Source organism: Halichoerus grypus, chromosome 7 (assembly GCF_964656455.1).
Source record: "Halichoerus grypus chromosome 7, mHalGry1.hap1.1, whole genome shotgun sequence".
Taxonomy (NCBI): domain Eukaryota; kingdom Metazoa; phylum Chordata; class Mammalia; order Carnivora; family Phocidae; genus Halichoerus; species Halichoerus grypus.
In genome coordinates this window covers 131132455-131155023 of record NC_135718.1, presented here as the reverse complement: position 1 = coordinate 131155023, position 22569 = coordinate 131132455, and the positions used below count along the sequence as shown (strand labels likewise).

The following is a 22569-nucleotide window of genomic DNA, read 5'->3' as shown; positions in this document are numbered from 1 at the left end:
TTGGTTCCCTGCTCAGTGGGGAGCCTGCTTCTCCCTCTGCTCCTTGCCCCACTTGTGCTTTTTCTCAAATAAATAAATAAAATCTTAAAAAAAAAAAATAGAAATAGGGGCACCTAGATGGCTCAGTTGGTTAAGCGTCTACCTTCGCCCCAGGTCATGATCCCAGGGTCCTGGAATACAGCCCTGCATTGGGCTCCCTGCTCATTGGGGAGCCTGCTTCTCCCTCTCCCTCTGCTTGCCGCCCCCCTGCTTGTGTGCTTGCATGTGCGTGTGCTTGTGTGTACGTGCACTTTCTCTCTGTCAAATAAATAAATAAAATCTTTATTTTTTTTTAAGATTTTATTTATTTCTTTGAGAGAGAGAATGAGAGACAGAGAGCATGAGAGGGAGGAAGGTCAGAGGGAGAAGCAGACTCCCCACTGAGCAGGGAGCCTGATGCGGGACTCGATCCTGGGACTCCAGGATCATGACCTGAGCCGAAGGCAGACGCTTAACCAACTGAGCCACCCAGGTGCCCCTAAATAAAATCTTTAAATAAAATAAAATAAAATAAAATAAAAATAAAATAAAATAAAATAAAATCCGTCTATGTTATCACCTTTCTTAATGGTGGCATAATGTTCCACTATAGGGATTTGCCATAAATTGCTTAGCCAATGGCTTATTATTCTGCCATTTAAACTGTTTCTAGTTTTTCACCGTTATGAAGAATGATGAGATGAACACCTTGTACATACTTCTGACAACTGTATCACCGATTATTTTGCCACAAGAGAAATCCCATAGATGGAATTACTGTGTCCAGGGGACACATCTCTCCCCCTTCCTAGTCCACACCAGGATTTGGCCCTGCTGGTGGCCTTTACGCTTAACGGACTGCTCACCCCTCATCCCTAGGCAAGCAGGGGAAGAAGCAAAGAGGCCTTTAAGGGGCCACAGTCATCGGAGGGTGGAGAAGGCAGGACGAGATGGAACATCAAGGGGAGCCAGATCCTTCGTGCCTTCTCAGCCTTCTTCTAGGCTAACCAGCCCCAGTTGTGTATCTTATCTCTGTAGAAAGGATGATGCTTGTTCTGAGCCCAGGGATAATGGGAAGGGGCTGTGGGTGGGGGCTGGAGCAGAAGCTGCTAATGCATTTTTGCCAGCATCTTCGGTTTCTCCAATATCCAGCCAGACTATTAGCCGTTCCCCAAGGATGGCCTTGCTCCTCACGTCATCCCCCATTTCCTATAAATGGGAAGTGGCTAGGGAGTAGGCAGTGTGTGTGTGTGTGTGTGTGTGGTGGGGGCAGGGAGGAAGGAAAGGGACATGGTGGTTTTCCTACAGTAGACTTAAAGGGGAACTGAGGCCTCGAGAAGGGGCCAGTTGTGCAAAAGGATCCAGCAATGTGAGAAGTAGTAGGGTTGTCAGGACTTTCTCTAAGACTTTGAAGTCACTGGTGAGCCCCTGCCTTGTTTCTGGAGCTCAGAGACAATGGGTAGGTGTGGAGTCGTCATTGGACTACGGGTTTGCCTCAGTCTCTTTATCCGAAAACGGTACCGGAGTCTTGAGTTGTCATAAGGAAGGAGTGAGCTAAGACATGGACAGCATGTAGAAAGTGCCTGGCACCATGAGTAATAGTTAATTATTATTATCGTGACACGAGGCCACACCAGCAGAAAGAGGAGGAGGGCGCATCTTCATAGCAGAGGGCCCAACGGTGCCCTGTGCCGGGTGGGCAGGCCCTGGAGAGGGCTTCTACCTGGCTTGGTAAAGAAGGGTCACCTGCACTTACTAAGGTGGCCACTGTTGGATAGGGTCCAGGATCTCATACCACACTGTCTGCTCACTGCCCTGAGCCCTCCTCCCGCTTTCCCAGGTCACAAGGCATAAGGCATGTCGGCTCCTGGCTTAAAGTCAAGGGGGCAGAGAGGGGTTGCTACTCCGCTGAGGCAGGACGGACAAGTCCCTCCTGCTCCCAGAGCTCTTTCCCCAAGCCTGGAAAATACCATCGTCCACTCTCTCCTATTCTGTAATTTTCCAGCTGACCTGAGATTCCCTCTGACTCCTGCCCTCTTTTCTGGGGCAGGGGGGACACCAGCTCAGGGACCCAGGACTCTACCCTAGTCTCCCTGCTGGCCACAACGTGGATATGCCAAAGGCTTGGGAAAGCCACTGGGGTGCTAAGAGGGTCACCTGTTGGAGGAGTGAGTGCTGAGACAGTTTCCAAGTGAAACTTGTTTAGTGACTCAGAAAGTTCTTGACTTTGCTCTGCTCCCTTCTGCACCTTACCTCCCCCCCACCCACGGCCACCCCACAGGGGCTCCATTGCTCCTCTCCCCCTCCTCTGCTTCCCTCTCTTCTTGGCCTCCCAGCTCCCGTGCCCTTAGAGATGCCCTGGCCAACTCCTTACGGAGGCCCAGGATATGGAAGGGGCTTGCTTCCCATCACACCTGGTCGGTGACAGGGCCAGCACTGGGTCCCAGGGACCCAGTGCCCAGTCCAGGGCTACAGCCAACGAGGTCCTCCCCTTCAAAGGCATCTTCCTGTGATGCTGTCGCAGTCAAGTCAGGAACCCACATAGTGGGATTTCTCTCCCCCCCAATAAAACCCCATGAAGGAAAAAAGACACAGCTGGGCCTCCCCCACCCCAAGGCCAGCCTGGGCCTCCAGTTCTCTGATCTCTCACCTGCATTGTTCCACTCCTGTCAAAGGCATTCTGGAAGCACGGTATCTGTTGGGACCTTGCTCAACAGCTGACAAAGGGAACATTTTACTGGCAGCGCATCACTCCCTCTTCCCCATACACATCCTTCAGGGGACAACAAATTGAAATTCGGCTTTTAGCTTCAGACAGAGGGACTGAGTTCGCTATAAGGAAGCTCCTTCTGTTTCAGAGGGTAGCAAACGGTAGGAAGAGTGACTGGGGGAGAACTTGCCCTCTCCTTTCAAGGGCTGGTCCTGGCTGGGGGCGGTGCAGCTCAGCCCCGCGCCAGGCGGACGGCCAGGACAGCACGTGCGGGTGATGGTCGCAGACTGGCTCCGGGGACGGGAGGTGCCCCGCGGAGCAGCTTTTACCTAAATGTTTTGGCGGCGAGCGGCGAGGGGGCGGTGCACGGCCCTAGGTAATGACAGGGCAGTCGGGGAGCCACGCGGGGGCTGCCCGTCTCGGTGGCGGCTACAAAGACCGCTCCGAGACCGCCCGCTTTTTCCCCCCGGGGACCAGCCCCACCCCTCCCCAGCCCTCGCGCACCCCCCACCCCCGACCCGCCTCGCCCCGCCCCCTCCCGCAGCCCCAGCGCGCATGCTCTCTCCCCCCGCCGAGCAACCTGGAGATTTAAAAGCGGCCGGCTGGCGCGCGTTGGGAGGAGGCGGGGGGGGGCGGGGGGACGAGCTCGCACGCGCCTGCCCCGGGTGACAGCCGCACGCCTCGGCCAGGTAGGCGCGCGCCCCCTCTTCTCCCGGGGGAGGGGACCCCCGGCGCGGGGGAGGGAGCGGCGCCCCGCGGCCGAGCTCTGCGGGGTGGCGTGTTCTGCGCCCCGCGAGACTCTCGGGGGAGGTGGCGGGCCCCGGGCGCGCCCCCCTGTCCTGCCGCTCGGTCCCCGCGGAGCGGGGCTTTCTTCCGCGGAGGGCGGGCTGGGCTGGAGCGCCGGGTCCCCCCGCTGTCCCGCGCCGGGCGGCGGGTGGGCGGGGAGCGGGCCCTCCCGGGAGCCCCGGACCGGGCAGACGGCGGGCGGACCGGCCGCTCGCTCCCGTTGCAGCTTCAGCGTCAGAGTTTTCTTTGGAAAGTTGCATTTATTTTCTTCCCTTGTCTCGGCTTCACCGGAAAGGGACGGGATGAGTCACCGCGGCGCGCACAGTCCGGGACTGGGGAGCCGGGAAGGGGGCCGGCGGCCGGGATGCCGCGGGGTCCCCGGGCTCGGGCCAGCTTGCTTGGGCTGGAGTGCAGGGTTACGGAGGGCGGGAGAGGTGACCGAGCGCTCTCGGACGTTAGTCTTGGGGCCGGGCTCTGGGCAGAGAGTTGAGGCTGGAGTGTGAAGGTGTGTGGGTTCCTCTGCCCCCTGCCCCGCCGCCTCGGTCATCCTTCGGGGCGCGGGGGAGAAAAGGAGAGGCCCTTTTCTCCGCGCCTCCCGGGGCCCTCAGGTAGGGAAGGTGACAATGCAGAGATCAGCAAACAGGTGTGATGAGATGGTACCTGGGCATCCGCTACGGCTTCTCGGGGCTCTGGGCTTAGGCAGCCGCATGGCCTGCTGGAGAAGCTCCCGGGGACCTGCGGCATTTCTCCGGAGTGAGAGCCAGTCCTTCCCATAGTCTCCTGTTCCCCTCAAGCGCAGGAACGCCCCTGTGACTTGCTTTTGCCCTTGACCTCTGAATCAGCTTCCATCTTCCTCACAGACACTCTTGACTTGCTCAGCTTTTCCTCCTCCCCCCGGGCTACTCCTGCCACCCTGCTTCCTCCTTTCTCCAGGGGCCAGAGTTGGGGCTAGGGAGGGGTTTGGCACCCGGGGTACCTGGTGAGGACTTGCCCTTCAGCTGTTACACAGACCTGATCCCAGTGGAGCGGACACTAAGAATAGCCCAGCTGCTGTTTGGCTGCCCTGCAGCCTGCAGCCGGGCATAGCCGGTGCCCCGGGGCCCAGAGCCACCCTTATTGCGCTCCTGGAAGCCTTGCTCAGGGGTGGGGGTGAGGCCCTGGGGGGCCTCTGGCTGCCTTTCCTGATGCACCTAGCAGATCTCCTTTCAGAACAAGACAGCCTTGGTGTGGGGCTCACCTGCCCAAGGCTTGGGGAGCGGACTGGCACAATGGGATAGGGAGGGGAGAGCCCAGGAGGGACAGGCTGGAAGGGAAGCCTGGGGAAATGCATGGAGCAGCTTCTCCTAGGGAGGGAGTGCTCCGGTATTTGAGGTCACAGGCCCTTCTGTTGGATGGGTCCCATCCCCTCATTCCTCCCTTATCTCCTCCCCCCAGGCCTGTCATAGAGCCAGGACTCTGTTTTTCTAAAAGTGCTCAGAAAAATGGAGCTTGAGTCAGCAGGATGAGTCTGAAGAGAAAAATACAGCTGTGGCTGAATGTACCGCTGCGGACATACAGGCCCCAGTTGGAGTATGTGTGTGGGGTGTGTGAGGGGAAGTTTCCCTGTGTACTCATGCAGGGTGTGGTGAACTCCCCTGTCCCTCCTGGCTCTCGGGTTATCCCGGAGGGGGCGGGGGAGGAGGAACTGCTCAGTGATTCTTGGTGGCCCACCCAGGTCCTTCCAGGCCACCAGGTGGAGGCGGGATGGTGTGGCGTCCCCCCTCTCAGCCCGCGCAGGGCTCTGGAGGAACAAGGCAGAAGGGTGGGGATGGTCTGAGGACTCGGAAGGTGAGATTAAGTACTATCATTTGGACCATTAGAGCCCGACAACACAGCATTATGGGTAAGGACCTAGATGGGCAGAAAGACAGGCTTTCCATCCTGGCTGTTCTACTCGCTGTGGAATGTTGGGCAAGTTACTGAACGTCTTCAAAGCCTCCGTATCCCTGGCTGCACAATGGAGCTGATAATAATAATGATAATACGTTACAGCTCTTTTTTAAATTAATTAATTAATTAATTTAGGTAAGCTCTACACCCAATTTGGGGCTCAAACTCAGGACCCCGAGATCAAGAGTTGCATGCTCTTCCAGGGCCAGGCGCCCCGTAGCTTTTTTTGTTTCTTAAATATAAATAGCTGATTGTATGTGTAATATGTAAAATATGAAAAGTGTAGAGCTTTATTAAATCATGCATACAGAGCACTGGACTTTGTGCCTTAGGTAATAAGTGGTCAATAAACGTTAGCTAGTACTTACTGTGTCTATCACCCAGGACCGAATGGACAGCAGCCCCTAGCCTGGGACTCTCTGCTTGGGTTCTGCTCTTGTATCTTTGGGAGCAAGGTCTCCCGGACCTTGGGGAGTCTGCATGACTAGTGAATAGACTGGCCTCCAGCACCCAGGTGCCCGAATTTCAACCCCATTTCCTCTTGCACAAGTTACCTCACTTCTCTGTGCTTCACCTTCCTCCACTATAAGATGAGGATAATAGTACCCACCTCACCGTATTGTGAGGATTAAAGGAGCCGATGCAGGTGAAGCTCAAGCACAGCAGGGGTGTGTAAAAAGAGCCTGATCAATGTCAGCGGCTGTTATTTGGTGACAATGGAGGCAATCTTTGTGGTTTATGCTTAGAAACCAGAGTTTCTGAGCCGGGGAATTAGACCATATATAACTATATGTAAACTGTGAATGACCTACTTGCTGTTGAACCTGTGGTCTAGTGCAAAGAACACACCAGGACTGGACATCCTGGTCTCTCCTCCCTCAATACTGTGTGTGACTTGTTTTTTAATCAGTCCAGAAACCCATGCCCTGCCTGTCTCCTCAAGGTGGAAGAGAATACCAGGAGGTAATAGAGGTGAATATGTATCTTGAAAGATTAAGAGGCTTCTATGCAGAAGGGTTATTTGCTGTGATTTTTAGGGAAACTATATGAGGAGGAGGGGGCATACTGAAGTCGGGGTTCTGCTCTGTCTGCCCCCACCCCCACCCCTCCGCCCCAGCCCTTGGGCTGCATTGCTTTCTGATAGCCAGAAGAAAAACCCAGCCTGGCTTTCTTTGAATAGTCAGAGGCCCTGTTTGCTGGACAGCAAGGACAGAGGCTGGACCAGTTGGTACCAGGCCCAGCGTCTCGAATGCTGATGCCACTTGACCCCCAGCATCAGAGCTGCCGTGTGGAGCTTTGTCTAGTGTATTAAGTGTCCCTGCTGGGGGGGCGAGGGCTGACCGAGCCATCACGGGATGGTCCTGATATCTGGCCAGAACTTCCTATTTAATCCCTTTTCCTACTATGAGGTCTGTGTTTCCTCCTCCATGGGAAGAAGTCCAGTTTTGCCACTGACCCTGAATGACTTGTAGGGCTTCTTGCCTCTTATATCGGAGACAGGCCTGCCTCACCTGTTGGCTGTGGTGTCTGAGTCTGTAAAATGGAGAGGATGGTATTTTCACCTTGCAAGGTTACAGTGAGGATTACATGAGATAGGCATGTTTTACAAAGTGCCTGCACAGGCCAGGTGCTCAATGCATGGTTGTTCCCTTCTTCTTTGTTAATTCTGGAGACCACTCTCTCTGGGAAGCTGGGATGACCCAGCAAGAAAGGGGTTGGAGACCAGCCTCTGGTCCCCTGGACCCTCAGTCACCAATTTCAGGCCAGACCCAATGCCCAGCTGGATAGTTGCCCTCAGGAGCAGCCAGCCAGAGACAAGTCCCTCCTTCCCGAATGCTCTTTGTTATGTCTCACCCCAACCTCTAATCTCCAGTATCCTTTGAGCTGGCACGAATAGTTTCCAAGCTGGAACCACACAGCCCATCCCTAGGGATGTGACAATCTAGTTTCCCACTCCTGGCGCTGGAAAGAGCTGAGCACCCAGTTACCTCGAGTGCGGCCCTGCCTGGATCCCTGGCAGGCTGGTCACGTTGCATCAGACTGGAATTCTGATTCAGCCTCACCTGGAAAGTCTTCTGTTGAGCACTCCCCCTTCTAGGTCCTGGACGGGGACTGTGGTCCTTGCCTTCCGGGAGCTGAAGGGCTAGTGGGGCAGGGGTGGGGAAAGAGGCCAGAAGGACCACTGGCAGTATGCAACCCTGAGGGCTGCCTGTTGAGCGCAGCAAGATTTGGAGGAAAGAGGGGATCCTTTTTTTTTTTTTTTTAAGATTGTATCTATTTATTTGACAGAGAGAGAGCACAAGGAGGGGGAGCGGCAGGCAGAAGGAGAGGGAGAAGTAGGCTCCCCAATGAGCAAGGAGCTGGATGCAAGGCTTGAGACCTGAGCCGAAGACAGACGCTTAACCGACTGAGCCACCCGGGCATCCCTGAAAGGGGGGATCCTTGACGGCTTGGGTTCTAGGGAGCCCTAGAGGAGATACGGAACTTGAGCTGGACAGGGGTCAGGTGAATGAGGAGGCATCCGGAGGAAGTAACTGGAGCATGGCAATACTTGGGAAGGAAAATCAGGCCCAGCACTGATAAATTCCCCCATCTTGGGGCCAGATCTGAGATCAAAACTCATTGGCATGATTTGGGGTCTGGTGTTCTTTCCACCATGCCTCACCGGGGAGGGGCCAGAAGGAGAGGGAGGTGTGTGTAGAAGTGCCAGGCTCCAGTGGCTGTGCTTTGTGGATATTTGCCCTTTTCTGCATAGTTCCGACCTGCTCAAGGTTCCGCAACATGGCTTCTTCCTCCAGGAAGCCCTGGGAGAGCTGGTCATGCCCTACACCTTAGGCCCCCAACTCTAGGGCCTTATGTCTTAGCACTGCCAAAGGGGGCTGCAGGCATTATCTCCACATCCCCAGCACCTTCACGGTGGGCTTGCCCGCAATTGGATCTCAGCGAGTGTTGGATGGGTGGGTGGGTGAGTGAGTGAGCGAGTTAGTTTTAGAGCTCTTTGACATTCCTTTGGGGAGCTTAGGTTGCGTGCACTGAGGCATACTTCCTCCAAGGGTGGGCAAACTAGGACTCTTTAATAAAAGAGTCCTTTTTTGAACCCCCTTGCACCCTGCTCACTACTGAGTGACTGGGGTTTTGAGAACACATTTCCATAGGGCTGGCTCTGGCCCAGAGCCCTCTGATGATAAATAGGACTGGTCACAGACCGTAGGATATCAGGGCTGAAAGGGCCCGAGAGACCGTTGAATTCGAGACCTTAGAGGTGGGACATCGCAGAGCTAGGACCAGCATCCTGCTCCTACTCTCAGCCTGAGGTTCTGCTCATCGGTAGGTCTGTCCAGACCCTCCATCCCCTGCCTCTTTTCTGTGTGCTTGCACCTCCTAAGGGAGGCCAGTCTGCAGGAAGGGGGCAAGGGTTGGCTGTGCAAGATGGGGAGAGCTGCCCGGCCTGGCTGACTGGCAAAGTTCAAATTCACTAGGAGGGAGGCTGTTCAGGTTTCACTTCACAGGGACGGTAGGAACTGAGAAGGCAGCAGGGGGAGAGAACTTCCCAGCAGCCTGGATGCTGTGCCAAGCTCCCCATTCTCCTGCCCACCCTGGACCGAGGGATTTCTTGGTACCACTACCCCACTTTGTAGGGAACCATTTATTGTGGCCCAAGTAGAGAAAGAATTTACCAATTTCTGCCCGGAAATTGGAGTCCAGCTCTGGGAGGGAGTAGGGAAGAGGGCAACTCTGCCCTTAGATGTCTCGGTTACTTGGCTCGGTTTCAGGGGGCCACTAACCCCTGGCACTCTGTTGTACTTCAGCAGTGTGTTGGCAGGTGGAGGATGGGGTAAGTGCACCTGGGGAGCCCCTCTCCACCTGGTTCCCCGGGGCCTCTCTATCATAGAAGGCTATGAAACCCCCCTCCGCAGTGCCATGTGGCCTTGGCAGTGAGCACTTAGTAGGCACCTGTCCAGGGAGAGCACCGTACCTGAGGCTGGGGGAGGGAGTGGGGTGGGGGGGCAGGTGGGTGTGAGATCACTTAGCTGTACGGTTGTAAAGAACCTTAGACGGTGTGTAGGCTAGTTCTCATCTTACATGTGTGAGTCCATGGTGGGGGTGTGTGTGTGCGTGTGCGTGTGTAAAACTACAGCAGCAAAAGCCACTGGAACTGGACGGGACTGTCCTGGTTCCCAGTTCAGAGCATTGGCAGCATTTTTGAATGGTTGGAAATGGAGAGAGAGGTATGTCAGGTATCCAGCTCACACCAGACACCTGGGCAGTTAGCGGGTGTCAGCCACTGTGATGCCTGTCCCTGCGGGTGGGACCCACCGGTGTCTCAGAACCGTGGGAGGTAGATTCCACCCTCCACTGGGTGCCTCAGCCCCTGGGCAGGTCCCCGCAGTGACCTCTCCTCACCTGTTGGGGCCAGCACCTGGGGAAGCATGTACATTCCTGGCATTCCTCTGGCCTCCGGGGGCGGGGCGCCAAAGGGGCGAGAGGCTGGTGTGGGCGGCTCGAGGGTCTGGGGAATGCTGCCGGAGGAGAAAGGCCGCTAGCCGCCCCCCTCTGATCTCTGCTGCCGCTGTTTGGGATGGAGAGAGCCCTCTGCCAGGTTTCTGGGCTGGGGAGGGGCTGCCAGGAGCTTGCGCAAGCTGTCTCCAGGGGGTGGATCGTATTCATTTCCGTGTCCTCGCCTGGCAAATGGGTGTACTCGTGGTACCCGCCTCATGCGGGGTCGGGAGGGCCCCTACCCAGGTCACCTGAGTGGGGGAGTTGGCACACGCAGACCCGGATCAGGCTGCCACCACCAGGGGCACGCTGCTGAACCCGCCAGGGTGAAGAGGCTGGCGGCCCCTGGGGTAGAAGAGAGCTCCAGGGTGAAGAGGGCACTTGGTCAAGGTGACCCAGTGTGACCTTGGGTCGCCACTGTTCTCAGAAGGGCAGTCTGGGAGGTCACCGCCCGGAGTCAGATGTGAGTCACTATGGGATTGCCAGGTGACCCCTTGGGAAGGTGCTGCACCTCCACTTAGGCTGGCCGGGACCGACCGGCCAAGGTGAGGGTCAGACCAGCCCCAGAACTCCGGTCACTGGATTGCAGAGGGGTGGGGAGAAGAGAGTGGGCTCCCGGGGACTGCCTGCCCCGTCCTTTCCCCTCCCCTCCCCCCAACCTCTTCACATTTGTTTCCTTTCAGAAGCTGGGCTGGAGCTCTCAGACAGGGCAACAAAAGCAACTTTCCTCCAAGCCACGGCCACCTGTTGGGTTTTCACACATTGGGGGTGAGTGGGGGGAGGGAGCCATTGCCCCTTTCCCAGTGTCTGCGGTGTGCCCCCTCTGCCCCCCCAGGGCCTGGGATTCTCTGTGCTGCCTGAAGTGACAGGGCTCAGGAGCCGGAGGGGGTGGGGGGCCTGCGGCAGCTGGAAGGGGAATTGAGTGGGAAGAGGCCAGTGCTGGCGGCCGGGAGAGAGTTTGATGGATTACTCTGCAGGCCCAGAGGTTTCTCCCTAATCCCCCTTTGTGTCCGGGCCTGCAGCCCCCTCACTCTCTCTGACAAGCTGCTAAGCAGAAGGCTTCCAGTCCGAGTGAAGAAAAGGCAGCGCAGCAGGGCGAACTCCAAATCCCTGGCCTCTGGGCCCTGGGGGTGGCAGCAGCTAGGGAGCGAGTCTGGGGTGGGGGCGGGGGTGGGGTCCTCCTCCCCTCTGTCCAGCCCTTCTTCTTTCTGACAGTTCCCTCGAGGTGGAGAGGCTGCATTCTGAGCAGAGAGTTCAGGTGTCTGGGGGAGCCCTGCAAAGCGTGGGCCTGGGGTATTTCTGCAGATCACCGCCTTTTTTATAGCGTGGCGTGGGGGGAGAGCAGACCCTCACTTCTTTGGAAGTTTGAGCCCGAGAATCAAAGACTGAATGTGGGTAGGAAGGCACAAACCAGGCGCAGTCTCCTCCTGTGCGCGTCCCCCCGCCCCCCCCAGGTGCCCAGGTCCCCGACCCCCTCCGACCGGGGGCTGTAATGGGAGTGACTGCCTCACAAGGATGCTCCTTTTCAGGTCTCCTGGCTGGCCAGCACTGCCTCTTTCTGGGGCGCCCCAGGGCCCCACGAGGGCAGAGCTCATTTCGGGAGTGCAGTGTGCTAGGTTTTACCACGTAAGGCCAAGGACATTGGTCCCCTGGGACTGAGGCAAGGGGTTGGGTCACAGGGATGCACGGCTGGTGAGCCCCCAGCCCTCTTCCCTGCCCCCAACCTAGAGGGCCTGGGGAGAGCTCAACGTGGCATGAGATCCTAGGATCCAGGCCGGTGTGGAGGAATGGGGGTCCCCCCCCTTTCTGCAGCCTCGTAGCCTCCACCTGGGGGTTTCTCCTCACCCGCCCTCCCGGCAGCCTCCCGTGGGGTGTGTGTTGGGGAGATTGGCCAAGAGTGACCCCACCCCCTTTCTGCAGCTGAGTCATTATTCCTGGAGGGAACCCACCCCACCCCGTTTCCTTCTCTGCGGGAGGGGCCGCCTGGGGGCTGTGAAGGGTAGAGGAGCGTGTGAGAAAGCCGGGCCGGCTTTGTGAGTGTGGAGGGAGGACTCAGGGTCGCCGAGCTGCTGGGGTCAGGGTGGGGGCCGCGGCGTTTGATGTGCCTGGGCGGGGTGGGGGGACGCCGGCCTGCATAAAGAGCCCATAGAATTGCTGCCTGACACTGGCCCGCGGCGGGGCTGCCCCCAGCCCGGCTCCTCCGGCCTCTGTCTGTCAGCAGAGGGAATCCGCTCCCCCCAGCTCCACCTCGGGCGTGAGGGTGGCAGCCGCCCCTTTGAAAGCCCTCAAAGGCCTCTTTATGCGTCCCTCTGACCCTCCCTTCCCGTAGGGAGCTACCAGAAGTGGGCTCTCGCCTTTCCTCCCACCTCCTTCACTCGGTCTTTTGAATTTTGGAGAATGTTCAGGCCAAGTTTGTTCTTGCTGCTCAGTTTCATTGCCCCGTGCTCGCCTGTGGCCTAACCCAACGTGGGGCATCCCGGCCCGAGGGCCTGTGTCGTCCCCTCACCACCTTTGAAACTTCAGGAGTTGCCCCCTCTGGGGGTCTGGCCAGGGTTTCCCGAGTGGGGGTGGGGATGGGAGCCCCTTCGGTCTTTCCCATCTCTTCCACCGCCCACCCCCACCCCCACGCTGCTTTCAGCCATGCATTCTATGGGTAGACGTTTCCCAGGCCCCTCGCGCGAGGGTGGGCGCTGGAGGGTTGGGAGGGTTGCCCACAGGGCTCCTGCTGTCTGGGGCTGGGCTCCCTGACTGGGCCCAGTGTGCTTGGGTTCTGCTCCCCAGGGATGAGGAAAGATGGCCTGGGGCAGAGCTCCATGGAGGTTCCTGGAGGACTTGGGTTTCTTCCAGCCTTCTTGCTGTCCTGTCATTGGAGGTCAGATACTTGGAACTTGAGAGGGACTTGTCCTCCCCAAGGCTGCTGTCCTTGCGGGAGGTCCGGCCACACTCCCCGCTTTCGGTACCTCCACTTCCCTCCTCTTCCCGCCCCCTCCCTACCAGGTGAGCCCCTGGAGGCCGGCTCTTCGGGTTGATCTTCTGTTTGCCAGACAGGCCAAGTGCTCTGGGAGCAGCGGGACAGGAGGATTTGAGTCAGAAGCCCCTCTGACAGCGGAGGGTACTGGGGTGACTTGAGCTCGGTTGGCTGCATCCCTGAGGAAGACAAGGGAGTGCCCCCAAATGGGTGCCGGCAGTCATCTGTCACTTAGAGGCTTTGGTGGGCAGCGTGCCCCCAGGGTGCAGGAGGGAGTGGTGGCCACGCAGCGGTGTGGGAACCGCTTGCTCCCCCGCCCCTCTGGGCCTGGGCACTGGGCAGGGCGTGGGCTTCTGTGATCGCGCCCCGAGGTGCCGGCAGGTGGCCGGTTAGCACTGTGGGCGTCCTTTGTGGTGCCTTCCCCCTTGAAGACCCCAGAGTGGGGATGTCGTGGGTGAGACTGGGGCTCTGGAGAAGGTCCGGGAGTGGGGGACTTCCTTGGGCAGTTCTGGGCTGGGAAGAATCCACTCTAGGGGTGGCAAGAGGGCCCTGGACCTTGGGGCACAGTAGAAGTCAAAAGAGGGAGGACGGGCTTAGCAACCTAAGAAGAGAGGGGCACCGAGCTGGGCTTGGAGCCTGCCCACCTCCTTCCCAACTCCTTTCAGTGAATTCTTCACCTGGCCCAGCCCCCAGTTACCTGGTGCAGCAGCCGGGGAGGCGGTAGGGGGACGGCGGGAGAGAGAGGCAGCTAATGGGCTATCTGGACTGAAGGAGGATGAAGGGAAATTCCTCTCTTCACCCCCTTTCCTCTTCTTGTCTTTCTCATGGGCTAAGGAGGGTGTCCTGCCTCTTCCTGGGAGCAGGGGGCTGGGCTAGGGAAGCGAAGGAGGCAGGGGGGTGATGAGTGTTTTGCTGCAGAGCTCCAATTCACTTGAAACCACAGGGTGCAACAGGAGTTTGGGAATGTGGGCAGGTTGTGGGTGAGTCTGGGTCTGACAGTCTGTTTGCTCAGGGAGGATCTGGTTGCTTTACCCACAGCAGGTGAGTGTCTAGGGCCTTCCCAGACTGAGGGTGGGGAGTAGAATGGGCTGGAAGCCTTTTGACCCAGAACCCCTCCCTCCAGGCTGGAGAGTACCCCTATCTTGGTCTGTGTGCAGGCTCCTGCCTTCCTTGTGGGGGATGCTGTGGCAGGGGAGGGGCTTGGCTCAGAGACTGACGTGTGGCCCCCTCCTAGCCCCTTTAGGGGCCCCGTGGGTCAGTATTTTACACTCCTCCCCATGCCACCCCCATAGGAGTCCATGCCCTCTCCCAAAGTGGATGGTCTGGGTCTGAGCAGAACTTTGGGGAGGAGGCTGCTGGTTGCCCAGCCTTCCTTTCTGGTCTGCCAGCTGCAAAGGCTTGGAAAGTGGTTATGGGACAGACACATCTTACCCTGGACTGGTGGCCATCTGATTTCTCTGTGGCATATTTCAGAGAGCACCTACCACATGCTTTGTAGCACACGAGGCCCCGGGAGGCTGAGTGTTACTTGAAAAGAAGTTGAAGTGGCGGATGATGAGATGCTGAGATTGGAGGGGAGTGAAGGAGGGCTGAGGGTGCCCCAGGTGCCGGGTGGGGGAGGGGCCGGGGCGGGGCCCTCTGGGCTGTGGACCATGCCCTTGAGCAGTGCCCTTCCACGCGTTTATGGGTGTGAATCGGTGAGGCTGCGGAAGGCAGTCCAGACTCCAGCCAGGAGTGGCATGAAGCTCTGGCCTCACGTCTTTGGGATGAATGACAAGTTAGGGGACTCTTGCCTTTTCTCACGAAGGCCCACCTTCTATACTCCTCTTCGTGGCTGACTTGATTTTCCCTCTTTTGTGGTCACCCCTAAACAGAGCAAACTGTGTTGGGTCCTGTTGTCAGGAAGCAAGACCTGGATGCCGATTGCCTGGGGGTGGGGGCTCCCCCAGTCGGATCTCTATGCACAGGAGGCAGGCCTAGCAGGGAGGGCCGCGGGGACTTCTCTGCTGAGAATGGAGCCGTTTGGGGAGCAGAGAAAGGCTGCCGGGAAAGTGGTGGGGCCTCCTGCCAGCCCCGGGTCACCGGGGTCATTACGGTTGCCACCAGCTGGTGCCGTTTTGTGCCCCTGTGAGGCAGGGACCTGGGAACAGGCCCCACCGTCCCATGACACTTGGGCAGTACACGTGGGAATGTTTCTTCCCCACGAACGTTGAGCGCAGAGAGAAACTCCAGGGAGACATTTGCAGGCCGAGGTTCCTCCAGGCGAGCCCTCTTTAAGTGGTTTCAGTGACAGGTTAAAACCCAACCCAACAAACCACAGCCTCCCCGCCCTCCCCCCCTTGTCCTCGTCCTTGGGGGCTCGGGTTCTGGTGGCTTGGGTTCTGGTGCAACGTGGCTTGTGGCCAGGCAGCGCCGCATAGGAAGTGCTACTCCTAACAAAGGGGAATTGAACAGCCCAGCTTTGGGACGTGGAGAGAGGAAGCAAACACACCAGGCCTGGCAGAGGGTCTCCAGGGGCACCTTGATAACAGGGCCTGGGGAACTGGGAATTCAGGTGGTTTGATTTTTTTTTTTTTTTTCTTTTTTCCCTACCAGCAGGCAAGCGCAATGGCAAAGATATTCCAAAACAGAGAAAAACGGACATCTGTTTGGCTCTGGAGTGTGCTGAGGTTTAGAAATCATATTTACCTTATTAGTTATGTCAGCCTTAGGCTAATATTAACATGCATTTCCTGATTGGCAGTAAGGGGTGGCACGGTCGTCAGCCTGGGAGTGAACAGGATTCAGAGAACTCAGCGCGAATCCTGGAGGCCTGGTTGCCAGGATTTCACAGGCTGGGTTTGATTGTCCCTGTCCTTCCAGGATCCCAGTGATGAGCTATGTCCCCACCGAGGCAGCCCGCGGCCACCGGCGTTTAGCGCGGGCTGAGGAGCCCGACCTGCACGGGAGGCTGGCAGACATGGGCTCCCGGCCGAGGCCAGGGCAGTTGGTGGCGGCGAGGAGGAGAGGCCTGGGCGTCCGGAGCGGGGCCGAGCGTCGGCAGCCGTGGAGCGAGTGAGGCCCGCCATGGCGCAGAGGCTGTGGGCCGGCCGCCTGCTGCGGCATCGGAAAGCCCAGCTGCTGCTCGTCAACCTGCTGACCTTCGGCCTGGAGGTGTGCCTGGCCGCCGGCATCACCTACGTGCCGCCCTTGCTGCTGGAAGTGGGCGTCGAGGAGAAGTTCATGACCATGGTGCTGGGTGAGTCGCCACATCCTCCTTCCCTCCTGCTCCAGGGCCACGACACCCAGGAGGCAGGGCCACAGTGCCTCTGCCCAAAGCGGGAGAGGTGGCTGCCGCCCTTCCTGAGCCCGTGGAGCCGGCGGGTGGGCACTGCTGGGCGGAGGGGGCGCGGTGGGCTGGGGCGGGGCGGGGGGCGCCCAACAGGAAAAGAGCACAGGGCCAGTCCGTGGTCACCGCCATACCCCAGACCCCTGCACAATGCCGGGCGCATGGGAGACACTGCTCTTCACCTTTGTCCGGCCCGTCCTAATTTCTGTCTGTTACTCGTTTAATCCTTGCAACAGCCTTTGGGGTCCCCCGTCTCACAGAAGAGGTCCTGGAGGCCGATAAGCGGTTGGGTGACTTAGCCAGGCTGGAGGGCTAGCTACTGATTACTAGGATCGGGGTCTCCCAGCCAGGGCTCTTTCTTACCCCTAGGGCCCGGGGTGGGCGCCTGACTGCAGATGTGTTCTGTAAAAGCCACAGAAGGCAAGTGGTCACCCTGGGGTGGCTCCCAGGATCACAGGCTCTGGGGTCGGACTGCCTGTTGAAACTCTGCCTCTTGCCCCCCACCCCCACCTGGGGCCTGTGCTCAAGGCTCACTTACCAGTTGTTCGGTGCATCAGTTTGCCCATCTTAAGCTGGGCGTTAGTGATCCTAGCTGCGAGGACTAAACTAGAGTCTGTGATATACCCTGCACTGTTTCCAGCACGGAGGGGGGTCCTGCATGTGATAGGATCGTGGTCATTTCCGTCCTTGTCCAGGAGCTTGGTCCCCCTTCCCCACGGCCCCTCTGGCTCATACGACGTGTCCTTCCTGCAGGCATCGGTCCAGTGCTGGGCCTCGTCTCGGTCCCACTCCTAGGCTCGGCCAGTGACCACTGGCGTGGGCGCTATGGTCGCCGGAGGCCCTTCATCTGGGCCCTGTCCCTGGGTGTCCTGCTGAGCCTCTTCCTCATCCCGAGGGCCGGCTGGCTGGCGGGGCTGCTGTGCCCGGACACCAGGCCCCTGGAGCTGGCCCTGCTGATCCTGGGGGTGGGGCTGCTGGACTTCTGCGGCCAGGTTTGCTTCACCCCGCTGGAGGCCCTGCTCTCTGACCTCTTCCGGGACCCAGACCACTGTCGCCAGGCCTTCTCCGTCTATGCCTTCATGATCAGCCTCGGGGGCTGCCTGGGCTACCTCCTGCCTGCAATCGACTGGGACGCCAGTGCCCTGGCCCCCTACCTGGGCACCCAGGAAGAGTGCCTCTTTGGCCTGCTCACCCTCATCTTCCTCACCTGTGTGGCGGCCACACTGTTCGTGGCCGAGGAGGCAGCGCTGGGTCCGGCCGAGGTGGCGGAAGGGCTGGTGGTCCCCTCGGGGCCACACTGCTGGCCGTGCCACACCCGCCTGGCTTTCCGGAACCTGGGCGCCCTCTTTCCCCGGCTGCACCAGCTCTGCTGCCGCGTGCCTCGCACCCTGCGCAGACTCTTCGTGGCCGAGCTGTGCAGCTGGATGGCGTTCATGACCTTCACGCTGTTCTACACGGACTTTGTAGGCGAGGGGCTGTACCAGGGTGTGCCCCGGGCCGAGCCGGGCACCGAGGCCCGGAGACACTATGATGAAGGTAAGGCCTCAGCAGCGGTGGGGGGGGCGCTGTGAGAGATCCCCCCCCACCGTCCCCCCAGGGGACAGCCCGCCGTCTGTGCCGGCTTATAGCTGTGCGTCTGGGTTCCTGATTTCCCTGTCAGGACAATGGGCCCCGCCTCCACAGAGCCTTGGGCCGCGGAGAGTTTGCTCAGAGTCATTGCCCCCATTGGCCAGAAGAAAAGGCTAAGCTTAGTTGAGGAACAGGGGGAGTAGGGCAGTCAAGGCCGGGTCTCTGGTCCGCCTGGCCCCATCTTCAGTGTGCCCTGTGCACCCCCTGTTGACTCGCCACATTCCCGGGCCAGACCTTCAGCTCAGGCCATCCCGAGCTCTGTCCCGGGGCCCACGGCAGAGCTGTCTTGGTGTTCCCTCGCACCCTCTTAGAGAGCCGAGCACTAGGCCAGGCCCCCCCAAACAACCCATAGAACGTCTTCTTGTGCCCTTAGCCAGAGGCTTTGGCCACATCGTCTAAGGGCAGTGGAACAGCCTCGGCTCGGGCTGCTGCAGCCGGGTGGGGATGATGCGGGGGAGCAGCTCTGGTCCACACAGCGAGGCTTGGACGGCAGGTGCCCCCAGTTCTGAGCCCTCTCCGGGTTGTGTCGGGCCTCTTCCTGCTCCGGGGCTGACTTCCTCTTCTACCCCACCCCGCAGGGGTCCGGATGGGCAGCCTGGGGCTGTTCCTGCAGTGCGCCATCTCCCTGCTCTTCTCTCTGGTCATGGACCGGCTGGTGCTGCGATTCGGCACCCGGGCCGTCTATCTGGCCAGCGTGGTGGCCTTCCCTGTTGCTGCCGGCACCATGTGCCTGTCGCGCAGCGTGGCCGTGGTGACTGCGTCGGCCGCCCTCACCGGCTTCACCTTCTCGGCCCTGCAGATCCTGCCCTACACGCTAGCCTCCCTCTACCACCGCGAGAAGCAGGTACTCACGCTGGCCGCTGGGTGGAGCGGGGGTGGAGGGGAGACGGAGGAGCCCCGAACGGATCGGTTGTCGGGCCAGAGACGTGCGGGAGAAGTCATTCTTTGATGCGAGAGGAAGCCCATGTAGCCCAGGGCCAGAGACGTGGGCTGCGGAAGGAGGGTGTAGATTAGATTCTGGGAATGACTTCCTGGTGTCAGGACTATAAAGCACTTGAGTGGATGATTGCAGGAAATGCTAAATCCTTCTTTGGGAATCCTGAAGAATCAGGCTAGCGGAAGCCCTCAGTCTGGGCTGGGTGGTTCTAGGCAGAGGCGGGGCGTGGGGAGGGGCTGGGGGGTGGGGCTGGGTCCGATGACCTCTGGGGCACCTGGCTTCAGCAGCCGGTGAGTGGGGGTGGTCTGCTGTTGGCCACGGCTCTCTTTATTCAGGGAGGGGCATTGTGACCGACCCCTGTGCTGCTTTGTTCTCCAAGATGGGGAAGGCTCCTCACTACCCCTTCTCTTCTGGTTTATCTTCTTTTTCTGCCTAATTCTCTCTTTTCTTTTCCTGCCTCACACCTTTGCCTCCGTCCCCTTCCCCCGCCCCCACGGCGATCTCTGAGCCTGCCGCGCCTGACACCGCTCGCCTGGCCACTGTAAGTTGGGGGCCTCCTTCCTGCTTGGCGCCACGCCAGCCAGCCCCTGCGGGGGCCCCGTTCTGTGGGCAGCCTCCTGACCAAAGCTGTGTAGTCACCTTTGTGCCCTTCACTGGCCTCAGTGAGCTACAGCCCTGGGTGCAGAGCTCTGCCCGGAGGGTAAGAGGTTGGGGTGTCCTGAGGGAGGAGACGCAGGCCTGCCCTCAGAGAGCTTGCAGACAATAGGGAGGATGTGGCTGCCCCTTGGAGGGCATGAGTGATGTAGCAGAGAAATAGCTAGCTAAGAGGTGGGTAATTGAATAGGTAGCTGCAGGGGTGGGGGGTGTGGAGGGAGGGGCCAGGGTTTTGGTTGGGGTAGCCTGGTCCCCGAGGCCCCTGTCAGCACACTGATAACCTTCATCAGCCTCCATTCTGGTGCTGCCCCGGCTGGGGGCTTGGGGGCTGGTGTCCAGAGGCCAGGCGTGGGCGTACCCACTCGCTCCGGGGAGCATGGCCGGGCGGATCTAGCCCTAGGGGCCTCTTGAGGGGGTGGCAGGCAGGGAGGACAGGGCCTGGGAGGCCCACTGGTGGCACACTTGGCCCCGTACACGGTGTGTACTTGCCTTGCCTCCTTCTGGCCGCACCAAGAGCTGTAGGCTTCCCTTCTGACCTCCGCCACGGGTCCCAGTTCTAGCGCAGCCAACTCGAGAGCCCTTCCACGTGGGGCACTAGCAGGCACAGGGATGGGGGGATGAATTCTGGCCCTATCCTGAAATAGGGGCTTCTGGGCAGGGGCAGGCTACCCTGATCTAAGGCATATAGTGAGTAGGAAGCAAGAAGGGCTTCAACATTAGCACAGCTAGGTTAAAGGAGTCTGGAAGATTTTTCTTGTTCCTCTCTTCCTCCAGGCTGAGTCCTGTGGGCCTTCCCTGCCCTCATTCTGGGGCCATGGACCTCACAGTAGGGGCCTGGGACCTCAGTGGGAGCAGAGCCTCTCTCTGCGAGGTTGAGGCGGCTCTCCCAGGGCGAAGTGGTGGTGGTGGGGGGCAGGAAGTAGGAGGGTTAAGAGAGCCTGTGTGGGGGTTTGGGCCATCAGGGGCCCCACCTTTGGATTTTGTTCCTCTGTTCTTACACATCTCTCTTCTCACCTGTCTTCATTCTGTCTTCTTCCTTTACCTTGGGGTTCTGTTCTCTTCCTGACCTGCAGTCGGAGTTTGTCTGCCAGTTACTGCTTCCAGGAGAGGCTAGAGGAGACCTAGACTTCTGAATTCAGATCTGTCCCCTCCCCATTCCCTGCCCCTGCGGGGCGTCCTAACTAGACCCAGACCAAGGAGGGTCTGCTTGGTTTTCTGACCTGCTGCACAGTTGTCATGAAGGCCCGTTGCCTGGTTTCTTCCAGCCCCCGGCATGAATGCCAGGGGCTGTTCTCAGAGCTGGGGGGTCCTATGCTTGGATTCCTACCTATCCTTGTCCCCCCCCCCAGGTTTTCCTGCCCAAATACCGAGGAGATGCCGGGAGTAGTGCCGGCGCGGACAGCCTGACGCCCAGCTTTCCACCGGGCCCCAAGACCGGATCCCCCTTCCCCAACGGACACATGGGTGCTGGAGGTAGCAGCCTCCTCCCTTCTCCACCTGTGCTGTGTGGGGCCTCCACCTGCGACAGCTCCATGCGTGTGGTGGTGGGCGAGCCGCCTGAGGCCAGGGTCGTTCCGGGCCGGGGCATCTGCCTGGACCTCGCCATCCTGGACAGTGCCTTCCTGCTGTCCCAGGTGGCCCCGTCCCTGTTTATGGGCTCCATTGTTCAGCTCAGCCAGTCTGTCACTGCCTACATGGTGTCGGCCGCGGGCCTTGGTTTGGTGGCCATTTATTTTGCTACACAGGTGGTATTTGATAAGAGCGACTTGGCCAAATACTCGGTGTAGAGTCCTTCTGGCCCACCGAGGGAGGGTCGCAGGCCCTCCCCCACCCCCTCTCCGGGTCAGGGGCCTCCTAGCCTTCCAGTTTCTGTTGCTGCCAAAGTGGTGTGGCTCTCTGCTGCCACCCCGTGGTGGTGAGGTGCAGAGCTGCGCAGGTCGGGGCCTGGGGCTTCTCTCTCTCTCTCCAGTCTTCAGGGCTGGCTGACTGTTGGTCCAGACAGGCTTCAGTCTGGACTTCTACAGGGAGGCCAGAAGGGTAGGGCATTTCATTAGCTCCATGCACTGGAATGCAGGACTCTGCAGGGAGATTACCCAGGCAGGGTTAACAGCTAGTGTCCTGGTCAAGACTTAGCCAGAGAAGGGATTTGGAGAGCTGAGCAACCTCAACCATCTGGTGTCTCACCTCCAAGCCCCCTTATCCTATAGATTCCCTCCATGTTGCTCTTGCATGGAAGTTTCTAGTGTGAAACTCCGCAGGATTTGAGAATATGAAAGTTATTTGTGGGTAAGAGTCCGGTGGGGAGAGAGGAAGCCGCCTGGCCGCATAGCACTGCCTTTCTCCCATCCCCCACAACTACGTTTTATCAGGACATGGCTTGTTGGCCACTGTGTTGCCATCATAGGGACACAGGCCTTTAAATATTTAACTTATTTATTTAACTAAGTAGAGGGGTATCAATTCCCAGCTCTGCCATCTCGGTGTCTAAGAGGTGAGATCCCCGGTGGGCCCCGGGAGATGGCTGGTTTATTGGGCTGAGCAGTGCCAGAATCGTCTTCCCTTGGGTGATTGGTCTGGTCTCAAAACTGCCTAACCGAGGAGCTTGGAAGCTCTGCTTACCCAGCTGATATCCCAAATCCTGTTACCCAAGGCGGGGGGGAGCTGGGGGTAAGTGGAGGGTGGGGCTCCAGGTCTCAGCAGCCTCCCTAGCCTCCCCTTCTCTCTTCGCCCAGCCTGCCCCCCACCCCCACTCCCCTCTGCTCTCTCTAAGGGCTGGGCTGATGAAGGAGCTGCCCACCCCCCACCTTTCCCCACCTGGCTCCACAGCCCTCTCTCTGGGGCTGTTGCAGGACCAGAAAGAAGCACGGAATGTGGCTCCTTGAGCTTTTATCCGTCTCCGCCCCCAGGGCATACCTGTGCTTGGGGAATCCCGCACAGAAACTCAGGAGTACCCCCTGCCTGGGCTAAGGAAGTCTTATCTCTGGGGGGTTTAAGTGCCGTTTGCAATAATGTTATGTCTTATTTATTTAGTGGAGTAAATATTTTATACTGTATGTGAGCAATCAGAGTATAATGTTTATGGTGATGAAATTAAAGGCTTCTTATATGTTTCA

General features: G+C 58.9%; 1 protein-coding gene across 3 annotated transcripts; it reads left to right on the top strand.

Annotated features, from left to right (window-relative positions):
- Positions 1–3330: 3330 nt before the first annotated feature.
- On the top strand, positions 3331–22569 carry SLC45A3 (solute carrier family 45 member 3). Of its 3 annotated transcripts, XM_036077243.2 has the most exons (6): positions 3331–3417; positions 10624–10708; positions 15771–16146; positions 16990–17772; positions 18444–18709; positions 20806–22569. In XM_036077243.2, the coding sequence occupies exons 3-6, from the start codon at positions 15975–15977 to the stop codon at positions 21241–21243; spliced, it is 1659 nt and encodes a 552-aa protein (XP_035933136.1). In that variant the 5' UTR covers positions 3331–3417; positions 10624–10708; positions 15771–15974; the 3' UTR covers positions 21244–22569. The 3 variants fall into 3 exon arrangements, with proteins under 3 accessions (XP_035933136.1, XP_035933141.1, XP_077934434.1); XM_036077248.2 differs by lacking the exon at positions 10624–10708 and having other exon boundaries at positions 3352–3417; XM_078078308.1 differs by lacking the exons at positions 3331–3417; positions 10624–10708 and having other exon boundaries at positions 15379–16146.